Below are 22,255 nucleotides of genomic sequence, written 5' to 3'. Positions count from 1 at the left end.
TTTAAATCGGACTACTGCATCCAGTTGTCGCTAAAATCCAAGGCGGAGGGGTAGCGGTGTGTATTCAGCTACAAGTCAAAGTTCCTAGTGAATGGCTAATTTGGAATATTCTTTATGAAAGGGATTTTCCTTAAGCAATTTGTTATTTGAAGCCCTGTTATTATATCGATTGTATCTAGGGAAATGGACTTGTTTACTGTATTTGCTTCAGAAAATAAAACAAAAAAAGGGGGGAAAGATTTTGGAAATGGTTTTACTGGGCAGCTAAACGTCGTTTTGGAATGAAACTTTTTAAGGGGGGGGTCTTTATTTAGTCTTTTAAAATACTTGCATGGGAAATATCAATTCTAATTCATTTCTAAAGCTGCATTTAGAAAGAGCAGGGCCAGGCCAGCTCGAGGGAGACAGCTCTGACAATCAGATTAGTCTGCTGTCCAAATTAATTCGGAAATTAACAAGACACAGAAAATGAGACAATTCCTTTAAATCCCTCCATCTCCCTGTCCCAGTATCCCCACCTGCACTTAGCATTTTCCTGGGGATTTATATTAACCTGGAAGGCTCTGCGGGAATCACTTGACCCTTCTATTTCTTCCCAAACAAACACCAAATGTAGTGGCATAAAGACAACCAGAAATTCATTCCCAGGCAGATCCAGCTACGACCCATTCAATAGAATCAGGGCTTGCAAGGGAGCCAGGCCAATTCACACCAGCTGAATCTGTCCCCTCCCTCCTCCCACAGGTGTCCTGCTCTTTGGAACAGGTGCCAGCCAGGTCCAAATCTCTCCCCCAAGGCTTGGCAAGGGCAAACCCCACTAACATGACAATGGGGCTGCGGGGCGAGGGGAAGAAGAAGGGATTGTTAATCACTTTGCACAATCCCATCAGCTCGTGGTTATTTTTTAAAGGAGGGGGCAGTTTGTGTCTGTGGCTGATTTTCTGTCTTTTATTTTTTTCTTCTCCAGAAGATCCCTGCTCTGGAGTGTCAGAGAAAGGGGGTTTCTCCTGATATTACCTGATGCATTAGGAATTTTATTGGGGGGAGGGGACAATAATTCATTTTAAAATTCCCTTTCTGATCGCTGAACGACTGATTGATTTGTCTCCACTTCTCACCCTTCCTCTGCAGCCAGAGATGGATTGTTTGGGGGGCAGAAGAAAGTTTAGCTATAACACCCCCCCCCCCACACACACACACACTGTGCTAACCTTTCCCATGGCTTTCCTCTGAGAAAAGTCCATCAGTGACGCCTTGAATGTTTCATTCACCCCCACAAAGCTGCTACCTGTTCTGAGAACTGATGGTTCCCCCCCCGCCCGACTCCCCAACCAACTGTGCGGGGAGAAGCTATTGAGGCAGGATTTATATTGGACACACAGACACTATTGTGTGACTTTGGCAGGGGGAAGTGTGAGGGTGTGTGTCCATCCATCCCCCATCCTAGCACAAAACCCCGATGAGCAATAGCTTGGTGCAGACGGACAGCCTCGCTATCTGGCCGTCAGTCTGGGGCGGTTAATGGGAGGGGCAGTCATGGGAGGCAGGGAAGGTTGGGGTTCAGGGCGGGGTTTGTGCGCGCGTTGGTTACGCAGACAGCACAGTTTCCTCCATGAGATGCAAGACTCCTTTGCCCCCCTTAGGCACAGCAGACGGACAGGGCTTTGCTGCGGGAAACACAGACCCTGGCTCTCTTGCTGCCCCCCTCTCCCCATAGCAGCTTCCCTGTTGCCCAGCAGCCAGGGCAGTTGGCCACCTCCATAATCACAGGCTGCCTCATGCAAACCAGCTTCCCAGGCCAAGGCCAAGGCCCAGGAGCATGGGCCTTCTGGCACCTGTCCCAGGAGGCAGCACCTTTCAGCTGGAAGTGATGGGATAATGTGAGGAGGGTGCTCAACCCACAGCCTATTTCTTGGGCAGCCCAGCCACTGGGCCCGATTCCCCTCATGCCTCTTTAAACCCACGTCACTCCGTTGACTTCCACAGACGCAGGCCCACAGATTTCCTAGCCACTTCACCAGGGGCCCGATGGGGCCCACAGCCTGAGCCCATAAGAGACAATGGTAGCACAGGGGCTGGAACTAGGGGTGCTAGGGGGCCTGCCGCACCCCCTGTCTAGAAGTGGTTTCCATCATATGCCAGGTTTACAGTTGACAGGCTCCCAGCACCCCTCCCCCCCATACACATTGTTCCAGTGCCCCTGAATGGCAGCGTTGTGGTAGATGTCAAACGGGAATAGGATCGGGGCCCTTCCTGAGCCTGCGTGGAGACAAGCCCCTGCCCCCGAGAAAGCGACTGCCTTCGGTTTCCCAGCATTTGGGTAAACCCAGCCTGGGAGGGAAGGTGGCCTGAAATTCAGTTCAAACATGGTGGGAGCCAGCAGCCAATGAACTTCCTGGGGAAATGGGCAACTTGCAGGATCCAGACGCCTCCAACAGTCTCTGACCATCATCACCTGGACCTGGAATGGGAAGTTTTCCTGGGTTTAGCAGCACAGCACAGCACCTCCGCCCCCCCCCCCATTACACATCATTGTAGAGTTAGGGGCTGTTTCACACAGCTGAATGTTAATTTACCTACAGAAATCCAGGAGGAGCCATGCCCCTTGCATTGCTTTCTGGGTAGACCCTGCTGCTGGCGGGAACACCCAACACTTTGTGTGCTGTTGTGTTTTATATTCTCAAGCCAGGATTCCTGCCCCCTTGTCTGGGCTGGAAGGATATCCCCCGCCACCCACACGCCGCTACCGCTCCAGCTCTGCCTTAACCTCATTCTGACATTTCCTGGCATTCATTCCATGCCAGTAGGTTGCCATAGCAAATTTAAATCTTACAAACAAAACGAGGAGAAAAGCCTGATTAGCATATATTCAAATGAACCATGCAATAATGCAAACCATAAATCATGCAGTCATTGCTATTCAATCAGTGTCTCACAATTCACCCCATCCCCCGCCTTATTCTTCCCCCCATTCCCTGGGTTTCTCAGCTTGCTGTTCGCATTCATACGTCCCTTGCTGGCTGCGGAGGAGCTTCCCCAAGGGCAGCCCTGATGCTTTGCTGGGGCTCCTGCTACACTAGCCGTTGCTGCTCCTTATTTAAAAAAAAAAGTCTGTGATTAGAACTACATTAGCAATGGGCTAAGACCCCCTCCCCACCCTCGGCCCCAGCCCTTCCCCTCCCCCCAGACTACTGCCTTTGACTACGAGATGTAAAAAGCAGAATCTGTCTCATCTCAAGCCATGAAGGCCCCGTCACGCAGGGACATTTTGCAGCACTGGATTGTGCTAATCCCACAGAGCAAGGGTGCCGGGGCCTGGTTGACACATGGTGAAGGAATGCACAGGAGGCCTCTGGTGGCCAATCTCTCAGGTCCTTGTCTGGCCCCCCAATCACCATAACATCAGAGCCCCTCACCAGCTTTCTTGCTTTTGTCCTGGCAAGCCCCTGGGGGGCAGGGCTGCGCTGTTATCCCCATTCCAGGTGGGAAGGAAGGCTTGTCTCCTCCAAGGGGTGCAGAGCTGGGGAAGGGGGTAGGATTGTAATGAATCAAGACCCTGCCTTTTCTCCTGGGGGGGCTGGGGCTCTTGTCACATGTGCCCCTCTCCCCAACCTCAGCGCCCTCACTCCCACTCGGGCTGGGGCGCGCTGGCTGGAGACATCGGAGCGAGTTGCCATGGAGATGGTGGCTTGGTTGCCAGCTGCGCTTTAGCCGTGTTTATTCTCTCCCAAAGCTGGGGCCTGCCGTGGCTACTGCTCCGGATCCCCGTTTCCTCATCTCACTCTCCCCAGCCCCTCCAAAACGAGCATGCCTCGCCCACGTGCCCCGACGCCACATCCCCTGGCATCAGGTGTGAGAGCCTTCCCAGCTCCCCATTCCACCTCCAGCTCCGCCCCTGAGCCCCAGCCCTCCATCGTCTCCTGCAGGTCACCCTGTGATCTCCCCAGCCCAGTGCACCAGGCGGCTGCCTCGCCTTCATTTACAGATCCCCAGTGCTCCCTGGCACATGCTCCAAGTTAGCTGGGACAAGGCATAAACGGGGCTACTTCCCTCCCCACATGCCTAGCCCACGGCTGACCAATGCAGGGTTGAAAAAGCAAAGGGGAAGATGCTGCCTCAGTGGCTCCTGTGTGAGCTGGGGGTGCCTTTTCCCCACCCAGCTGCTTGGAAAGGCCTCTGCCGTTTGGTCCCAAGGGTTTGGAGTGGCTCTGTGTTGATAGAGCCAGACATGAGCGAAGGGACTTGAACTGAACTAGCGTTTGTGGCTCTCTCTTGCCTGCCTGCCCTAGCTGGTGTCGCTGCAGTCTATCCTCCCAATGCACCCTGGGGGCAGGGGCTGCAGCTCTGGGCCTGGTACAGCACTCATCGATAATACACAATTAATATGATGAGTGCAGTTTGCAAATGAACTGAGCCCATCTCCCCTGCCAGCAGCTGGGTGTGCAAATCCAGCCAGTTTTGCTGGGTCACTTCCAGCCTCACTGGGAATAAAGATTCTGCATTAAGAACTTAGCCAATGACACACAAGGTAGAGTAGACTCTGCCCTGGTCTCCCTTAGCTGGCTGGGATCCGGTGGAGAAGGGGACAGGGGAGTTGGCTGATGGGACACACACTCTCTCTCTATGCAAATTCACATTCAGAGGGAGGTTAGCACTGTGACACGCATGCACAGCCTTGCCCGAGTGTAACAGAAGCCATGCCATCTTCCTGGGACCCCCCCTTACCTCCTCTCCCACCCAAACTTGCGATCCAAGATGTATTCCAAGCAAGGAACAACATTGAAATATGCCGCTAGCATATTTGTCACTGGTTACCGCTAACTAATTGATTCAAAGTGGCATCACAAGTTTAGCTGGCATATCTCGCTCTCTCTACATACACTGCACTGTTTATAACACTGCTATCCTGGTGCTAGCATTAAAGCAGTGTCCCAGACACACTGCATTCAAAGTCCCGCTGTGCCCTCCACCCTGCCTGTCCCCTCTGTCCTGCTGCATCTGTGGTGCAGCCAAAAGCAGGAACCCATCATTGTCCTCCCCTGGAGCCCTGCCTTGGCACTGTCCGGAAGGGACAGAGTGAGGCGCATGCAGTGTCAGACATAGCGGAGTTTGCTGTGTTGGCAGGCTAAGAACCCTTCAGCACCAGAGCTCGGTTAGAACAGACAAGTCCTCCCACAATACGTTGCAGAACAACTCTTAGAATGGCTTGCCTTAGTGAGGGCCTAAGCATCATGGAGCGGGACATCGGCGGTCTGGCCTAGTGGTCAGAGCAGGAATCAGGTCTAGTGGGCAGAGCCGGTGTCCAGGTTGGGGAGCAAAGGCCAAGGGTCAGCACCAGAGTCAACAGCCAGTTACCAGAGGTCAAGCCAGAGTCAGAATCAGGAATCAAAGCTGAGGGTCAGCAGCGAGGTCAGATACCAAATGCCAGAGCCAAGGGTCAAGCCAGCGTCAGGGTCAGAGCCAGGGCTGGTCACAGAGGATTGGAGGTGAGGCAAGGATCGAGCACGGATCAGGCACAAGGTGGGAACCGGGTTGGAGGCAGATGTAAGCAGGGTCCGTTGCAGCCACAAGGGAAACCACCTTGTTGCTTGGACAAGCTTCTTGTTCCGCCTCCTGGCTTAAATAGCATAATTGGACCAATCAGCGGAGCCGGGTGATCCTCCAATCAGAGCTCCCGCGGGTGGTGCCTTGACATCACACTAAGAACCATGGGATATGCCCCCAGAAATCCTGGCGCATGATCAGGGAGGTCAGACTAGACCATCACAATGGCCTTGGAATCGATGAAGGTTATTGCAGGGCCGGCGTGGGCATGGCTACGTGGGTATGACCTGCGTGCAGCTCTGTCTATGGCTGCTCATAGCCAGCCTGGTTAACCTGGGCATCCATCCCAGTGCCCGAAGCCAGGGAAACTCGGCAGTGAAGAGCTACCCAGACAAACCTAGGCGGGGGGAGGGGCAATCCACCCAGTTTGGGCTGCGCACCGTGTTTGGGGTTTGATACCCATCACCCATGTGCCAGCAGCATCCGTTCCTGATGCGCCAGCGGTTTGCTACATCCTGTGCTAGTTAGTTACACCAGAGCACTGATTGGAGCCCATCAAAACGTGGCATTGACTTTTTGTAATGAAAGATGATAACTTTGAACAAAATGGGTTTTTTCTTCCAACCTCCCCAATCCAATACCCCCTCCCATACACACACTATGCAGGGGGAGGGTGTTTTTCAATGAAAATCCACATTTTGCAAAAAATAAGTAATAATTTTTTGCCTTTTCAATTTTAATTAATTTTTTCCCCAAAAAAACAAAATAGATTTCCAACCAACGGTCACCACATGCCAAGTCATCTTGATGGGAATCTGCTGGACATCTTGGGGCTCTTTCTTTCTCCCAGAGACCAAAAGTAAGATAACTGATCACATCTGAGTCTCCTGGGGAATTTCAGCTTCTGATTTCAAGATTGTTTTGCAATTCTGCAGTTTTAACAGCCCCCGCTGCTCAGGATAAGCTCTTGGCTACTGTGCGCTCGAGCCCCCTGCCTGTCTGTTGCATCCGCCTGTTGTCTGCAGATTTATAGAGCGTTTTGGGGTAGGGTCGGAACTGTAGCTGCTCTATGTTTGTACAGCACCTAGGGCTGCAGGGCTGTGGTGTCCAGGTGCTACCACAATATCATTCTGAGGCTCAAGAGTCACTGGCCTGTGGTATGCAGGTCTGGAAATCCTAGGAATATTGTCATTCTGCTGGTTCCGGATGCCCTGGGTAATGAGTGAGGTGATGCACTGGGCTCAGCTCTGGGGTCCCTCTAGCCACGGGATATGGGTCAGTTCCGGATGAGTATAGCTCGGTATGATGCTGATTGACACCAGCTGAGGATCTGGCCCTAGTCTGGATTGTTCTGGGCTCCCGACCATCCGAGATGTCAGCAGAGCTCTCAGCTTCTGCCAAATCCGGTCTAAGGATTTATGTCAATCTCTGGGTTTGTATTAAACTCCACAAATTCTTCCCAGGATTAATCCTCCTTCTGTGTTTTAATCTCAAGGTACCGTTCCCAATAATCTATTCATGAGTCACCCGGCAGATTGCAGGAGAGAAATGGCTGACATGGGGGGGTGGTTAAAATCTAGTTTTGCAGGAGGCGGCGGCTGTTCTGACTGGCCGGCGCAACTCCCTCCAACAGAGCGCTAACTGCAGCCAAGCCAACCACCACCTTCCAAATCTTTGACTTGTGGGCAGACCTTAAAGCCTGTGAATTAACCCAACAATCTGCCGACCCTCCTTATTTTATGGACGCAGGAGATAGGGCACCAGGCTATGAGGATAAACTCTGTCCTAAGTCTTCATCCAACACGTTACCAAACCCGAGCCAAATATTTGCTGTGGTTTGGCAACGTTTGGTTCAAACTTTCTTCCATTGTTTATTTGTGCTCCAGGCCATGATGGGAAGCTCGGGGCGGGGGGGTCGATGTCCCATGGAGGCAGGGTGGTATTTCCAGCTCCGTTTTACAGAGCTGTGAAGTTTGGAGCAGCAGCCAAACTTCTAAATGCTGCTTGGAAACAAGCCGCGGAGGCCCAGGGTGGTGCATACTAGTGAACACGGCAGGGTTGAGTTTGACCAAGGTAGAAATGCACGATTTTCACAGAGAAATTTCCATATTTTTAGTGGCCAAAGATCAAATGCCTGTTTTATGAAGTTGATTTCATGTTAAAAGAAAAGAAAAGAAAAGAAAAGAAAAGAAAAGAAAAGAAGGCCAAACGGAGAAGGCTCCAGGTCTGGCCTGTCAGGGGGCTGGAGTTCAGGCCTGCAGGGCATTGCCAGATCTGAGTGGGGGAAGGGGCTCCTGCCAGGCCTAGCAGGGGGTGCTGCAGGTCAGGCCTGAAGTGCATTGACAGACGTGGGGGGAGGGAGCTGCATAGCTGGTCAGCATGGTGGGGCATCACAGAGCTGGGTGGGGCAGGCTTGAGGGGCACCAGCAGAGCTTGGGCAGAACCCAGAACTGGAATAGCAGCATGGCTGCAGGTGAGGGGCATTGATAGAGCTGGGGGAGTACAGGAGGGACCCCAGGGCTGGGATAGCAGGGAGCTGCAGGGCAGGACTGAGAGGCACTGGCACAACTGCAGTGAAGGGAGCCCGGGGCTGGAATAGCAGGGGGCTGCGGGGCCGGACGGAGGGGCGTTGGGGGGCGAGGGGAGCCCGGGGCTGGAATAGCAGGGGGCTGCGGGGCCGGACGGAGGGGCGTTGGGGGGCGAGGGGAGCCCGGGGCTGGAATAGCAGGGGGCTGCGGGGCCGGACGGAGGGGCGTTGGGGGGCGAGGGGAGCCCGGGGCTGGAATAGCAGGGGGCTGCAGGGCCGGACGGAGGGGCATTGGGGGGCAAGGGGAGCCCGGGGCTGGAATAGTAGGGGGCTGCAGGGCCAGACGGAGGGGCGTTGGGGGGCGAGGGGAGCCCGGGGCTGGAATACCAGGGGGCTGCAGGGCCGGACGGAGGGGCGTTGGGGGGCGAGGGGAGCCCGGGGCTGGAATAGCAGGGGGCTGCGGGGCCGGACGGAGGGGCGTTGGGGGCCTCACTGGTGTCACGCCTGAGGCCGGACACGGAAAGTAGCCTGGAGAAACCCCGCCCTGAGGAGCTCCAGCCCCCGGAGGATTCCCTGCCTCCCAGAGCCACCCGGGCTGCCTGAGCCAGTGGGGCCTATGAAGGAATTGGGGTGTCAGGGCACCAAAGCTCAGGAGACAGCGACATCTTGTGAGCAAAGTGAAGAACTGCAGCCCAGAACACCCCCCACTGAGCCCTTGAGGTCACTACTCCAGACGCCCCATTCAGCTCCAGACGCCCAGCTGGATAATGGCAGCCAGACTCGTTTTCATCAATGCCAGACCCGGGCCGGGGTGCATCACCCGACGAGTGATGGGCCCGCTCCCTGCCCATGCTGGCCATCACTGAACTGCTCGGGTGCCAGGCCCCTCTGCACCCCAGGGCCCCACGCTCAGCCCTTGAGGCTGCCGCTGAACGTCCGTAGCGACAGGCCTTGGCCTCTGCCCGGGGCGCGGGGTCTGTGCCAGGCCTGAGACATTCTGCAGCAGCAGTGGTGCTCAGGACCCATTTGCAAACCTCGACGGCCTGTTGCCACCCAACAAATAGATTCAGTGTAAAAACCATGTGGCTCAGGAACTGGTTCTGACCCAGGCTCTGTAATAGCCACGGCTCTGTAATAGGCACTAAACACCCCAGCGGCTGCTCGTCCTGTGGGGCTGGTGGGGCTCAGCTCCCCGCTCTGGTGCAACCTCTGGGGTCACAGTGTCACTCAGGTTTGGCCAGGCCCACCTGATGGGACTGGCCAGGCCAAATCTGTGTGAGTGGCGTGGCGAGCTGGTGCCTAGGGTCCCAACCCCTCAGAGCAGGTTTCAGTGACACAGGGCCGTGAATGCCGATCCCTTGGCTTGCACTGGGCTCTCACGGCTCTGGGGACGGCCTCATGCACGCTGGCCGTGACACCAGCTTCACTAGCAGGGTGCGCCGGAACACAGAGCACACCCATCCCTTGGGACTCCTGGCTCCCAGCGTGGCCCCCCAGCTCGTCACAGCACCCATCTGTCCAGCACCAGAAAGAGACGCAAACGCGGGTGTTGGGCTATGGAAGCCCAGCCCACGAGGGTCTTGCTCCCATCCTGCCCCTCCCCCCCACAATGCCCTCGGCCAATAGCTAGAGGCTCCCCGCTGGAGTATTTGGGAGAAGTGGGGTTCGCTACCTGGGAGATGCAGAGATGCCAGGTTACATCCCTGGGGCTGTCCAGGGCTCTGTGTGACAGTCAAACACTCCCCATAGCTGTCAAGGCCCCGCTGGCCTCCTCTCCCCCCCAGCCCCCACATTCAGGTGCTGCTAACCCGACTGTGGGGGCGGGGGGAGGAGAAAGGAAGCCCACCCCACCCCCCACGCACCTCACATGCCGTTCTTCCAGGCGGTGTTATCCCAGCCGCCTGGGCGCTAAGATCACACCGGGGGGCTGGACAAACCCAAATCTTTATTGGTCGAACCCGCGGCTGGATACAACATAATAAATAGAAAATAATCCCGAGCGGCACCTGAACACTGCGGATCCCACAGGCTGGCCTGGCCGAGGCTGGCTCTGTGCCGAATTCCCCCACCACGTTACCACAGGGGGGCAGCTCTAATGCAGACCTTCCCAGCCTGCCCTGTCCGCGCTGGCGTGCCCCACGGCTGTGCCCCGGTGGCGCTGCACTGGCGCTAGCGGAAGGGGGGAGGCGTTGACGTGGGCATCAGGAGCAGACCTGGAGCTCAGCCAGAGCCTGGCGCTTCCAAGGCACCTGCAGCTGGTCTGGGGCATTAGGAGCAGGGTGGGGGGCAGGTGAGGGCGTGGGGGGGGGCTTGCTCACGGGAGTCCCAGCCCAGCTCAGAGGAACAGACCTTCCACCCAAACATGCATTTAACATGAAATCAGAGAGTTGGAGGGAAAGAGGGTAGGGATGTATTTCAATCCGAGAGAGGGGGCTCCCCATTGGCACTCTCAGCCCAGGGGGTTCTGAGGCAGGGCACTAAGGGGGTCTCCCCACAGGCATCATGGCCTATGGGGCTCTGGGGCAGGGCACTGAGGGGGGCTCCCCGCAGGCACTCACAGTCCAGGGGGTTCTGGGGCAGGGCACCGAGGGGGGCTCCCCCGGACACTCTCAGCCCAGGGGATTCTGGGGCAGGGCACTGAGGGGGGCTCCCCCCGGACACTCTCAGCCCATGGGGTTCTGGGGCAGGGCACCGAGGGGGGCTCCCCCGGACACTCTCAGCCCAGGGGATTCTGGGGCAGGGCACTGAGGGGGGCTCCCCCCGGACACTCTCAGCCCATGGGGTTCTGGGGCAGGGCACCGAGGGGGGCTCCCCACAGGCACTCACAGCCCAGGGGTTTCTGGGACTTCCCCCCCGCCCCAGCACTCAGCCATGCCCTGTGGGTAGCCCTGGCTGCAGGGGACCCCAGGAGAAAGGTACAAGTGCTTCCGAGCAGAAAAGGAGGCATGTCACACACTGGGCCTGCCACTGCCAGCACGTACACACAAACAGCGCGGGCGTCCCCCCACCCCGGACAGCCGGCCCCACTATCTCTGCCAAACGTCCGTCACTTGCAGGCGCCGCATGGGGACACCCCCCTGCTGCTCCTCCGCCAGCGGCCGGGACAGGACCAGCGGGTAGTGATAGGCCTTGGCATACTCGTCTCGCTGGGGCGGGTCCCCGGGGCCTCTGGGGACGTCGCCGAGGGAGGACAGGCCGCTCAGAGAGTGCTGGGGGGTGGCCGAGCTGCAGCTGACCACCGGGGAGACCCGCTCAGATTTGATGCTGACGGCCTGGTGCTGGGGCGAGCTGCTGGGGGCCGGGGCTGCCTCTTCGGTGGGGAGCATTCTGCCGCCCGCCCTGGGGAAGGAAAGAGGAGGGCGTGAGCCAGGCTGGGAGCCAGAGGGAGACTTCGAAGGAGGAAGCCACCAGGGGATCTCTCGGCCCCAAGCAGCTGGGCTGTGGCTGCTCTCAGACTCCTGCCTCCATCCCAAGGCAACCGGAACTGACCCTCGGCGAACTCCCTGATTGGCTGGGGTTGGGGAGCAGGGGAAACGTTTGCCGACCTTTAAAAAATGGCCCCTTATTCCTGGCTGCATTTCCCACCCCAGGCAGGAAGTTGGACTGTAAATATCCAGCCCCCCAGCTCGTGGGGGCAGGGGGCATTTCCCCCCTTTAATCCCCTGGCTCAGGAATGGGGGCTGCTGACATGCTCCCACTTGGGCTTTGCACAGGGGAGCAGCTCCTCTTCTAACCAACTGTGTGTGTGAGGGGAGGGGGTCCAGTTCCCTCCCTACAAGGGCCACCAGCAGGGTGACCCTCCAGGCCAGATTAGTGGGAGATCCGCTTTCTTCCCCACCCACTTTGAAATGTCTCATGTGCCCAGCATGCTGGCACTGCCCACTATTCCCCCTGGGCCGAGGTTCCCACACACTGCCCCCTGCCAGTGTTCCCAGGCCTCTAGCAGGAAGTTGCTGCCCACGGCAGCCCTTGCCGATAGGGGTGGCCCGTTTGTGCCAGTTCTCTGGGCGGCGTTGGTGCCAGGGAGATGCTGAGCTCCACCAAACACATCTCACCCAGCAGCCGCCAGACACTACCAACTGCCTCGCTCCTGGCCAGAGCTAGATTAGAACTGGCGGCCCACAAGGTGCAACCCACTGGGGCACCAGGTTCCCAAGCGCTTCCCCCACCCACGCGCCTGGGAGAGCAGCTGGGAGCCTGGCTCGGGGGAGGGGTGGGGCACTGTCCCTTGGGCAGAGCCAGTTTTAAATAGGCTTTGCAAACATCCCGGACCTGCTGGGATAAGGCGGCGGCGGGGGGGGTTCCCAGGAGCAGGGCTCGCCCGGAAGCTGGGGGCTCTGGAAATAAACCCACCCCCGAACAGGGCCATCCGTGCCCAGCTGCCATCACAATTGTGTGTTGGGCCCTGCCACAGAGTCGCTGCTCCCGGGGCCTGGGGCAGACGTGGGTCCAATTTCCCCCTGGGGCCGTTCTAGCCGAGGAGCTGGGGGAGCTGCGCTGTCCTCTGCGTTCAGGGAGAGGGCGCCTGGATCTGCCAGGCCAAGCCTTCACAGCACAGCACCCAGAGCCACTGGAAGCTGCAGCCGGCCACTGGTGGAGCTGCCCCCTGCCATCTGCAGTGCTGCCAGCTCCCTCCGTTCGGCTGCCAGTGCCCGGAACGTGGGGAGTAACAAACTCCCGGTGGGGAGCAGGCAGAAAGCAACAATCTCTTCGCCAGCCTGTGCTGAGCTCCTGCCACCAGGTGGCACCAGAACCTATGAGGAGAAGGCGCCTGCCCGGCCTGTCTGGGTTTTACCCTCAGAGCCAGCGGGGCTAGGGCTTCGCTGGCCAGCCCTGTGGGGACCGGGGACCAGTGATGGGAGCAGGGGAAGGGAGATGGAGGGAGAGCAATGGGGAAAGGGAGAGGGGGGGGATGCAGACGTGACGATCTAACCCCTGCACCCAGCCCTGCTGGCCTGTGGGGAGAGAGGCTGGGGAAGGGATGGGCTCCTGCCCCCCGGAGAGAAGTCCCACTCAGCCCCCTGGCCGAGGCTGGGAGCTGGGCGTGGTTCTTACCCCAGCGGCAGGTGCGCGGAGGCTGCCATGTCGCGGTGGTGCTGCCAGGAGGCGATGGCGTTGGGCTGGAGGTAGCCAGGGTGCGAGGAGGCCTCGCCGGGCCCATACTCTGCCAATGAGAAAGCAGACGGGACATCAGGAGGAGAAGGGCTAACGGGTGAAAGTGGAGGGAGCTCCTTGTCCACTGCCAGTTTACACCTGCTGTGTCGTTTACACCCGGGCTGAGCCCAAGGGAGGGATTCCAGGGGCATCTGGCCATTTGCGGGTGCCTGGCTCCCTTCCCCATGGCCATGCAGTGAGTGAGGAGAACAGCCCAGCTCAGCTCTGGGACGGGGATTCGAAATGCAGCCCCTGGCCAGGTGTGGGGAGACATCTAGGCACTGGGTGAGGGGGATGTCGGGCTAGGAGCTATCCACCGGGGATTACCTGCTTGGCTTGAGGAGAGGAAGGGGAAGCCCCCTAGCCCGTGGGCTGGCAGGCTGCCATTGCCGGCGGGCAGCCCTGGGCTCACCGTCTGCAGGCCAGGGTAGAGCGATCGCTGCTGAGACAAACAAACAATAAACACCCCGCTCGGGTCCTTCCCCCGCTCTCCTCCGCGCCGCTCTGACCCCTGGCCCGCAATCGCTCCCTGAGTGTTTCCCCCCGCCCCCTCCCATCTCACCCCCCGGAAATGTCCAGTCTGCAAGGCCACGGGTGTGCCTGCCCGGTGTGAGAGTGCATGCGCGACAGGGGGTGTGTGTGACCATGTGCGTGTGAGCATGACTGGGCACGTGTATCTGGCTGTGCATGTGGCTGGGTGAGTGTGCACCTGGCATGCATGTGCCTGCACACTGTGTGTGCAAATGAGTGAGTGTGAACTATGTCCCCCAACTCTGGGCTCTTTCAAAGCCACGGTTTCATCCCTGACCCTCTTCACCCCAGAGCTCCAAGCTCCCCAGAGAAGGGGCTGCTGGGCAAAGATCTGTTTTCTTTCCCCAGGGAGCCTTGCTCCTTCCCCCTCCCACGTCCCCCAGTACAAACCAAGAAACTGGGGATCCCTAAACTCCCTGCAAAGGGAGTGCTCAGCCCCCCTCCGCCCCATGACTCTGACTCCTCTGCACGCAGTGGGGCAGGTTCTCCTCTCACTCGCCCGCCCAGTGCTGGTGCAATCCACCCACGCCCTTGGAGCGACTCCTGATCTGCCCCCTCACAGAGCCGCAGCCTGGCTGGAGCCTCCTGAGATCTCAGAACAGTGGCCTCCTTCCCTCTCCGCTACCCCCATGACAACCTTGTGCTGCTCCTCCGAAGACAAACCCCGGAGCCTCCTGCAGTGCCCGCCAGGGCCCTGCTGCATGGCTGGTGGGGGGAGCTGTAGCCCAGCGGGAAGTTCTCAAGGGCTTTCATTTATTAAATACAGGTTCTCACCGGCGGCTGTATTTCAGAGGGACCCTTCCTAGACCCTTGTCACCAGACGCACCGAGAGTGGCACTTACCGCTGATGTCAGATTGCTCCTGGCGCTGGACAAACTGCTGTGGACATCCACCCTGCGGCCGTCTGCCCCTAGGTAGAGCGGGGGAGGGGTCTTGGTAGCCAGGGCTCGGTTCAGGTTGCCATGGGAGAAGAGAGGGTAGCCAAGGCCTGGGCAGGGAGAAGCAGGCAAAGGTTAGTGCATCTGGGAAGCACTGGGGTGAAAGCCCAGCTCAGGGAATGGCAGGTGATTGCACTGGAGTCTGAGATAAGGCACAGCATAAATTTAAATTAATTAATGGAGATATCCTATCTCCTAGAGCTAGAAGGGACCTTGAAAGCTCATTGAGTCCAGCCCCCTGCCTTCACTAGCAGGACCAAATACTGATTTTGCCCCAGATCCCTAAGTGGCCCCATCAAGGATTGAACTCACAATCCTGGGTTTAGCAGCCCAATGCTCAAACCACTGAGCTATCCCTCTGGGTATGTACAGCACCTGGCACAGCGCACTTCCTATGCGCAATCATAACGATAACAAGTCTGGAGGCAAATTCACCCTGTCAGAAGTGAGCTCAAGTGCACTGGAGACGATGACCTTGTACGTGGGGCGTGGCCGGAGAGATCTCCTTTGGAGCAGGGTCGTGTTTAATTCATAGCTACATTTCTATGTCCCCAGCTGTCGTCACATCCAGCCTCCATCAGAGAAGAGATGCCACTTGAGCAGGAGGATTGGTTACAAAACAACCTAGGAAGGCGGCAGAGCTGCCAACTCTGGAGTCTCGCAAGATGTGGTCGTTTTCTTAAAGCCCCAGCTCCCGGAGTCAGGGGATTAGGTGAGGCTCTCAGCTTTTCTTAAAAAATATAAAATGTCTCGCCCTGCTGCCTGTGGAGAGAAGCTGGGAATTGTGAGCCAAACGCAGCCCAAGGATTCAGAGAGAGAACACCCCTTACCCCCATGAATCACCGGTTGAAAAGACTCATGATTTTTAAGCCAATCTCATGATTCAACATTGTTGAATGCTTGGGGTTAGTGATACTGGGGCTGGCACAAGGAGCATAGGCAGGACTTCAATAGTGCCCAGGCCCTGTGCCAGGCCTCTGCACAGAGGTGAACGCCACCCTTGGGAAGCAAAGGTTTCTGGGAGTCCCAGTCCAGATAGCAGAAGTGGCCCTTTGGGAGGAAGAGGACGCCGTCTCTTGGCCGAGCCAGGTCGGAAAGCCCTGGGTTCCCGGAGCGGCGCCTGAAAGCAGGGCCACTCATCTAAGAAGTGTGTGTGAGGGGAGGGAGTGGGGAGCTTGGCGGAAACCTCCTCTGCTTCTGTAACTGCAAACCCACTTCCTGCGAGAGGCCGGGCCCTGGGGCTCCTCCGAGCAGCACTGCACCTGGGCTGTGGCCAGGACGCCAGGGTCAGGTGTGGGGGACATGACGCCGCCAGCAAGGAACGGAAACGATTTGCTAATGTGGGCTCTGAGCCTGGGACTCGCAGCCCTGCTCAGCGGGCAGCACTCACAGCAGGCTGGCGCTACATCCCCATGGCAGCAATTCCCAGGATCTCTGGCTTCCCACGGGTGGCAACCCCCCCGCCCAACACGCACACACGTAGAATGGGCAACAGTGCCCGCTCTCTGTCGCCCGTTCCTCCTTATCCCCCCTGAGCCCCGCATGCAGGCCTGCTTTGGGAGCTGCTACCCCCTCTTCACCTGCCCAGGGGCGATGGGGCCCTGCAGTGGCAGAGGGCGTCACTCCTCACGCATCTCCCCAGGGCAGACAAACACACGGGAAGATGGAGAGAGCTGCTCTTGGGAACAGAGGGCAGCAGGAGCCGGGGTGAACCCCCCATCAGCTGCCCCCACGACCCAGGCAGAGGAGAGGGTCTGGGGTGCAGCAGGGCCCCGCTGTCACAGCTGGTTGACAGGCTCTGTTGGTCTCAGTCCAACACCCAGGGACAAGAATCCACATCAGGACTGTCCTCTTGGCTGGCAGCCCCAGCGCAGAGAGGTGGCTGGCTGGGCCCCTGCAGACCAGGGCCGAGGGCTGGCAGGGCGGCGTGGGGAAAGCGCAGTGCGATGCGACCCAGTCGGCTCCCCCGCCACAGGCTGGGTGGTTGGAAACCTCCTCCTCGGCGCTCATTCCAGGCCTCCCCCCTGCGCAGCGAGGGCCCTGCACAGATCACACAAGCCCCACCCACAGAGTTCCGGCTCCAGCCTTACGCGGCCGAAGCAAAGCCACATGTTACCCACCAACACCTTCGTCACCCACCCCCCCTTTCCCTCACCCCCACGCCTGGGGAGTTTCCACTGGTCAGCCTCAGTCACTTTTTCCAGCTGACAGTCACTGCTGAGCCCGACTGCGCTGAGCGACTGAGGTTTCCATCTGTCCCCCACCCGGCCCTGCTCACCCCTCTGAGCTGGAGAGATCCTGATCACAGGGCAGATTTCAAACCCCTCCCAAAATGCAGGGAAGCTGGGAAATGCCCATCACTAGCAGAAATGCATCCGTGCACATGTGTGTGTGTGCGCGTGTGTGTGTGTGTGTGCGTGTGTGTGTGCAGGTGGGTGCTTGTGCTTCTGCTTGCCTGTGAGTGTGCAGGTGCATGCCTGTGAGTGTGCAGGTGCATGCCTGTGAGTGTGCATAAAATCAGCACTCATGACTCAGCAAAACACAGGAAGCAGCTGTGTGGAGTGAGATGGGGCCATTTTCCCAGTCGCTTTGCAGACTGACTGCAGGTTAGCCCATCCCCGCTGTCCACTCTTTGAGCTTGTTAATTACCCAGGAGAAGCTACAGGAATAAACACTGTGCACGTCCCTAGCGCCGGCCAGCTCAGGATCCCCCAGCGCGCTGCAAAGGTCGGGATTACAGCCGGTCGGAAAAGTTCTGACAAGACACTTTGTCCTCAGAACCTGTCAGTTTGTCAGAATCAAAGCGTTTAACGGAGCTGGTTCAATTTCAGCGAAGTTCTAATGGAAACCGGCCGGGCTCCTCGGCAGCGCTCCTAGCAGGCTGACAGCGAGCGGACACTGGAGGGCCTGGAAGCCTGATTCTCATGCCCATGGCTTCTCAGCAGTCTGGGCTCCCAGGCCTCCCAGGGTCGGTGACTCCCGGGTAGCCAGCCAGGCAGACTGCCCTGCAGCCAGGGCTCCACTCCCTTTCACAGAGAATTCCAACATTTTTAGCTTTTGTTCCAAAATGGAATGAAACCAGACTCCAAGATGTTGAAATCCTCCACGCAGCGGAATGACTGCTCTCCGCCCAAGGCAGGGTCGTGAGCCGCCAAGGTACAGACGGGGAAACCGAGGTGCAGAGGGAGACGAGATTCGCCTACGATCGCATAGCGAGTCAGTGGCAGAACAGGGAATAGAACCCAAGAGTCCTGACTACAGGGCCCCAGATCCTCTAGCCGCTAGACCAGGACACCTTTGGGTTTGACCAGCTTCTTGAACCAGGGGAGATCCAGGCCCTGGGCACTCGCCTGTTACCACAGGCCACTGCAGAAGGGCAAAGCTTGGGTAACACTCATTGGATGTTGGCTCCTTCGTCAACCTGAAGGGGGCGCTGCTGAGCACATGCTGCCTCTAGAAGCCAAACCACGCCCCTCCACCCCCCACCCCCCCGGATTCCAGGGCCGAGCTCCCCCCAACACACCCTGGATTCCGTGGCCGAGCCCCCCCAACATACACACACACACCCTGGATTCCGTGGCCGAGCCCGCCCCACACACACACCCTGGATTCTGTGGCCGAGCCCCCCTTCCTCTGCCCATGCCTGGCCACCCGGGGAGAACTCACCTGGTGGCAGTGGCCCCGGGGAGCGCCCCGAAGGCTGGACGTGCTTGGGGATCGCCGACTTGAACACAGGCAGGCGGCTCTGGTGCTGCGGGGACCCGTTGGCACTGCTGAGCCCTCCGTCGCTCCCAGAGGGCGGTGTGCCCGCGTAGGCCGCTTCGTGGCTGGGCGGAGGGGCTGATGACTGCAAAGGGAGAGCAGGGATGTGGGGGTCACAGTGGGGCCCGTGGGGGAGGGGATCGCCTTGCCAGGCAGCCCTGTGGGTGGGGGAAGGGCACTGGGTGGATCTTGGCCACGCCAAGGCATCGCCATGATCTCAACCCCCTGTGTGGGGAACGGGGATCCAGCCACTCACGTAGAGCCTGGGCCGCGCCACCGTCAGGTCCACCCCCTCGTTCAGCTTCCGGATCTTCTCCATGGGGTCCAGCCCTTCGTCCAGCTCCAGTTCCTGGCTCTCCAGCCCCAGGCCCTTCCGCTTCAGCGTCTGTCAGGGAGGGAGCCCGTGAGTGAGGAGGCCCAGCCGGGATTCCCTTGGCAGGCATTGCGGGGGGAAGGGCCCAGGGTCTCCCTCACATCCCACGCCCCTCACAGCTTCCTTCCCCCCAGACCCTGGCACAGATCCAGCAGCTGCTCCCACTCCCCCCCCCGCTCCCTGCACACTCAGGCTTTGCCTTGGGACAAGAGGGGCATGTGGGGTGCAACTGTGTCCTTCCCTGCCTGCCCCCTCGCAGTTTGGTCTCCAAGGCCCTCTCCCCCCCTCGGCCTCTCTGCCGGGGCTGTCAGCAAGGGGTGGGTCAGTTACTGCCAGTGGTCACCTGTCCGCTAGGATCCGGGTTGAGACGCTGCAAAACTCGTTTCATGCAGAGGCTGCTCAGCAGCTGCCTGCCGAGCCGGCTTTGCCTGTCTAATTGCCCTGGAAGCAGCGTCAGTTCTGCCCTGCAGGCCCCCTCTCCCCGCCACCCCCCGCACGCCCGGGCGGCGTTACCTCCAGGATGTCGGAGTTGGTGCGGCTCTCGTGCGGCTCGCTGTACTCCGTGTACTTGAGCAGCACCTTGTCCATGTCGGTGCTGGCGTACTGGAAGAGGCGGTTAGTGCTGTTGAAGATGATGAGGGCGATCTCGCAGTCGCACAGCACGCTCAGTTCATAGGCCTTCTTCATCAGCCCGAACTTGCGCTTGGTGAAGGTCACCTGAGGGGAGGGCACAGGGCTCAGGGCAAGCGCAAGGCGCCGGAGCGCCGGCCCTGCAGACTGCTGGGCCAGACTCGCCTCCAGATTGACACCCTGACCGGAGAGAGGTCACAGCAATGCTACCCTACCGGGACGCAGTGGCAGGACATAGCCAGGCCAGATCCGCAGGTGCTGGGCACCCCCAGCCCTGGCCACACCTTCCACAGACCTCAACCGCCAGTAGGCATCTCGGCCCCCAGCTGCTCCCATTGGGACGCAGGCACTCAGCGGCCTGACGCCCAGCGTGGGAAGCGCGTCTGAAAATCTGGCCCTGTGCGTGTGTGGGCGACAACATAGGACCCGCCGTCAGGGGAGTATAATTAGCACCGACCTCAGAGCACTGAACTAAATTCGGTGCTCGGCGCTTAGCCTGAGCCTTCCCTTGGTGAGTGCTTCACACCCCCCCGCGGCGTGTCCAGTTTGCACAACTGCTGTGACCACACGCACACGCACACGGCACTGCCACACGAGGACTATTTTTACCATGTCAGCGAACCGGTGGTAAGATCCTAGTGTAGACGAGGCAGTTTGCAGCGCTAGCATGGTGAGGCAAGCCCTAGGGGGAAGGGTGGCTTTACCCCATGCAGCAATGGGTGTGGGACCTGCAGACTTCTCCACACTAGGGTCGTCCCGGGGGTTAGTGACCGCGAGTCACCTGTCACACGGCCAGAACACATCCTTTCTCCTAGCGCAGCCAAGGCCCCGCAGTCCCCGTATGATCCTGGCCTGGCTGCAACACGGCCCTCTGTGCACGGATGCACTGAAGGGGGCAGCTGTTCCACAGCCCATTCTAAGAGCTGACATGCACTGCGTCCAGCAGAGCGATGCTCTCAGTGGATCAGAGCTCTAGGGCGCATGGGCGTTTGGTGCCCGTGCCAGTGGGCACAGCTTGCACCAGCTGGGAGCCTGGACCTATCAGATCTGAACCTCGGCTGCTTAGTGCCCTCCCCGGGCAGCCCACCAGGATCCTGCAACCCGCCTCCTCTTCTCTCCTTCTAACATCCCCTTCCCCGATCCTTGGCCAATGCCAGCACGGGCAGCAGCTCAGAGGCCTTCCTGTGCCTGGAATTCCACCACCCAGCTCCGCCAGCAGGGTCTCGGTTTCTGTCACTGTGCAGACTCCACGCCGGGCACGGGCAGAAGGGTGGGTTACAGGAGGGTGTTGTGACGGTTCTCCGAGCTCGCGAAGCATCTCCCGGATGGAGAGCCTGGGCAGGGCGGGGGGGGGGGAACGCTAGCCGCTTGGCACAATCGGCATTTCCCATCAAAAACTTGTTTCACTGAAAAATTCCCAACCAGCTCGAACCTTGGGTGCGGTTCTCCACCGCCCTGCTCCTCGCGAAGCCATTTATACCAGCGACAGGGGGAGCCTTTCACACCCGCCTGGCGCCGGGGCCGCTGAGGCAGGCGGACCCGGAGGCGCAGCTATTTCAGTTAAGCAGATGAACTTCTGGGTGCCTATCTGCACCAGCCCTTGCCCAGAACGGACACTGTCCTCTGGGAGAATGCAGCCTGGCAGAACCTGGCGCAGCCATGCCCAACAAAAGGGCTAAAGTCTTGCCTCTCCTGCTAGCCGGCTGCTGCTGGCGGCCTCTCAGCTCCATTATAAATATCATCTCTCATTAGGCACATAACTGAGCTCTCTGGGAGGCATTCTCCAGACGCCGCTCTGGAATAGCATTGGTGGCACGGGGCCCACTGCCTTTGAACTGCCAGGCAAACCTCTGCCCCGCTGCGTCACTGGCTGTTGTGCTGCCTGTAGCTTTTATGGACCTCAGGTCACGCGAGCAGGGGTGACGCACCGTGCACGCTGCATGCTCCTCACAGCGCTCGAGGAGGTGCACCGTGACACTGGCTGGTATAACAACCCGGGTCACATCCTGGGCCAACCCTGCGTAACACGCGCCGGGCAAGAGGCTGCAGTGCATTGGGAACAGCCTATGGAGGCTGCTACCGCTAGTTTGCTGGGTCAAGCCCAGCCCCAGGTTGAGGAACTGGCTGGCTCAGGGCACTGTGGTGCATCTCCCCTCGCTCCCTGCCTCCAATCCTGCTCTCGGCTGGTAGGGTTGGACATTGCCCCATCTGATGGTCGTGGGTCTAGTTGCCAAATGAGCGTGCAGAGTTCATGCTAGTGTCCAGGCCTTGGAGTGACAGTGCCTGGGCATCTCACTGGGGGTTCCTGCCGGGCAGGGCCAGAGGCCCGATGCCTAAGGGACGGGGTGCAGGAGCAGTTTGCTCTGCCTCTGTGCGTGCGACATTTCCAGAGCCAACAAGCCTGCACCTTTCCCCACAGTTGAATCCAAACCCCTTTGCCCAGCCTCGATATTGACTCTCCGGTGTTTCCCCAGACCAGTTTCTGGATGGGCCTGGGGCTGGGGCTTACCTGACGGTTGCGCTGGTCCAAAATTCGACTGATCTGTATTTTTTTCCGGCCCATCTTTTACTGCTTGTTTTGAGGGGATGCTGGAATAGAGAAAGAAATGGTTACTGAAGTGTCTGCATTGATTGCAGCCCACTGAGCGTTAGACAGGCTTCGCAAATAGGGCTAAGAACCACAGGATCCAGGTTTCTGAGCCTACTATCATTGGGCCACAAGGTGAGGGCTCAGATCTGAATCCAAACCTGACCTGGGTGGAGAAGGTGATTCTGGGGTTAACACAGCTCCCCAAG

General features: G+C 58.8%; 1 protein-coding gene across 1 annotated transcript; it reads right to left on the bottom strand.

Moving 5' to 3' along the window:
* Positions 1-11,097: 11,097 nt before the first annotated feature.
* On the bottom strand, positions 11,098-22,022 carry MEF2B (myocyte enhancer factor 2B). The gene is made up of 8 exons (XM_065422422.1): positions 21,969-22,022; positions 19,343-19,546; positions 18,713-18,841; positions 18,361-18,541; positions 14,599-14,744; positions 13,553-13,664; positions 13,127-13,235; positions 11,098-11,410 (listed from the first exon to the last, which is right to left on the bottom strand). The coding sequence occupies exons 1-8, from the start codon at positions 22,020-22,022 to the stop codon at positions 11,098-11,100; spliced, it is 1,248 nt and encodes a 415-aa protein (XP_065278494.1).
* Between the last annotated feature and the right edge of the window lie 233 nt (positions 22,023-22,255).

Source organism: Emys orbicularis, chromosome 24, assembly GCF_028017835.1.
Source record: "Emys orbicularis isolate rEmyOrb1 chromosome 24, rEmyOrb1.hap1, whole genome shotgun sequence".
NCBI classification, from domain to species: domain Eukaryota; kingdom Metazoa; phylum Chordata; order Testudines; family Emydidae; genus Emys; species Emys orbicularis.
Note: the sequence above shows the minus strand (reverse complement) of the source record. Positions and strands in the feature narration are given on the sequence as shown.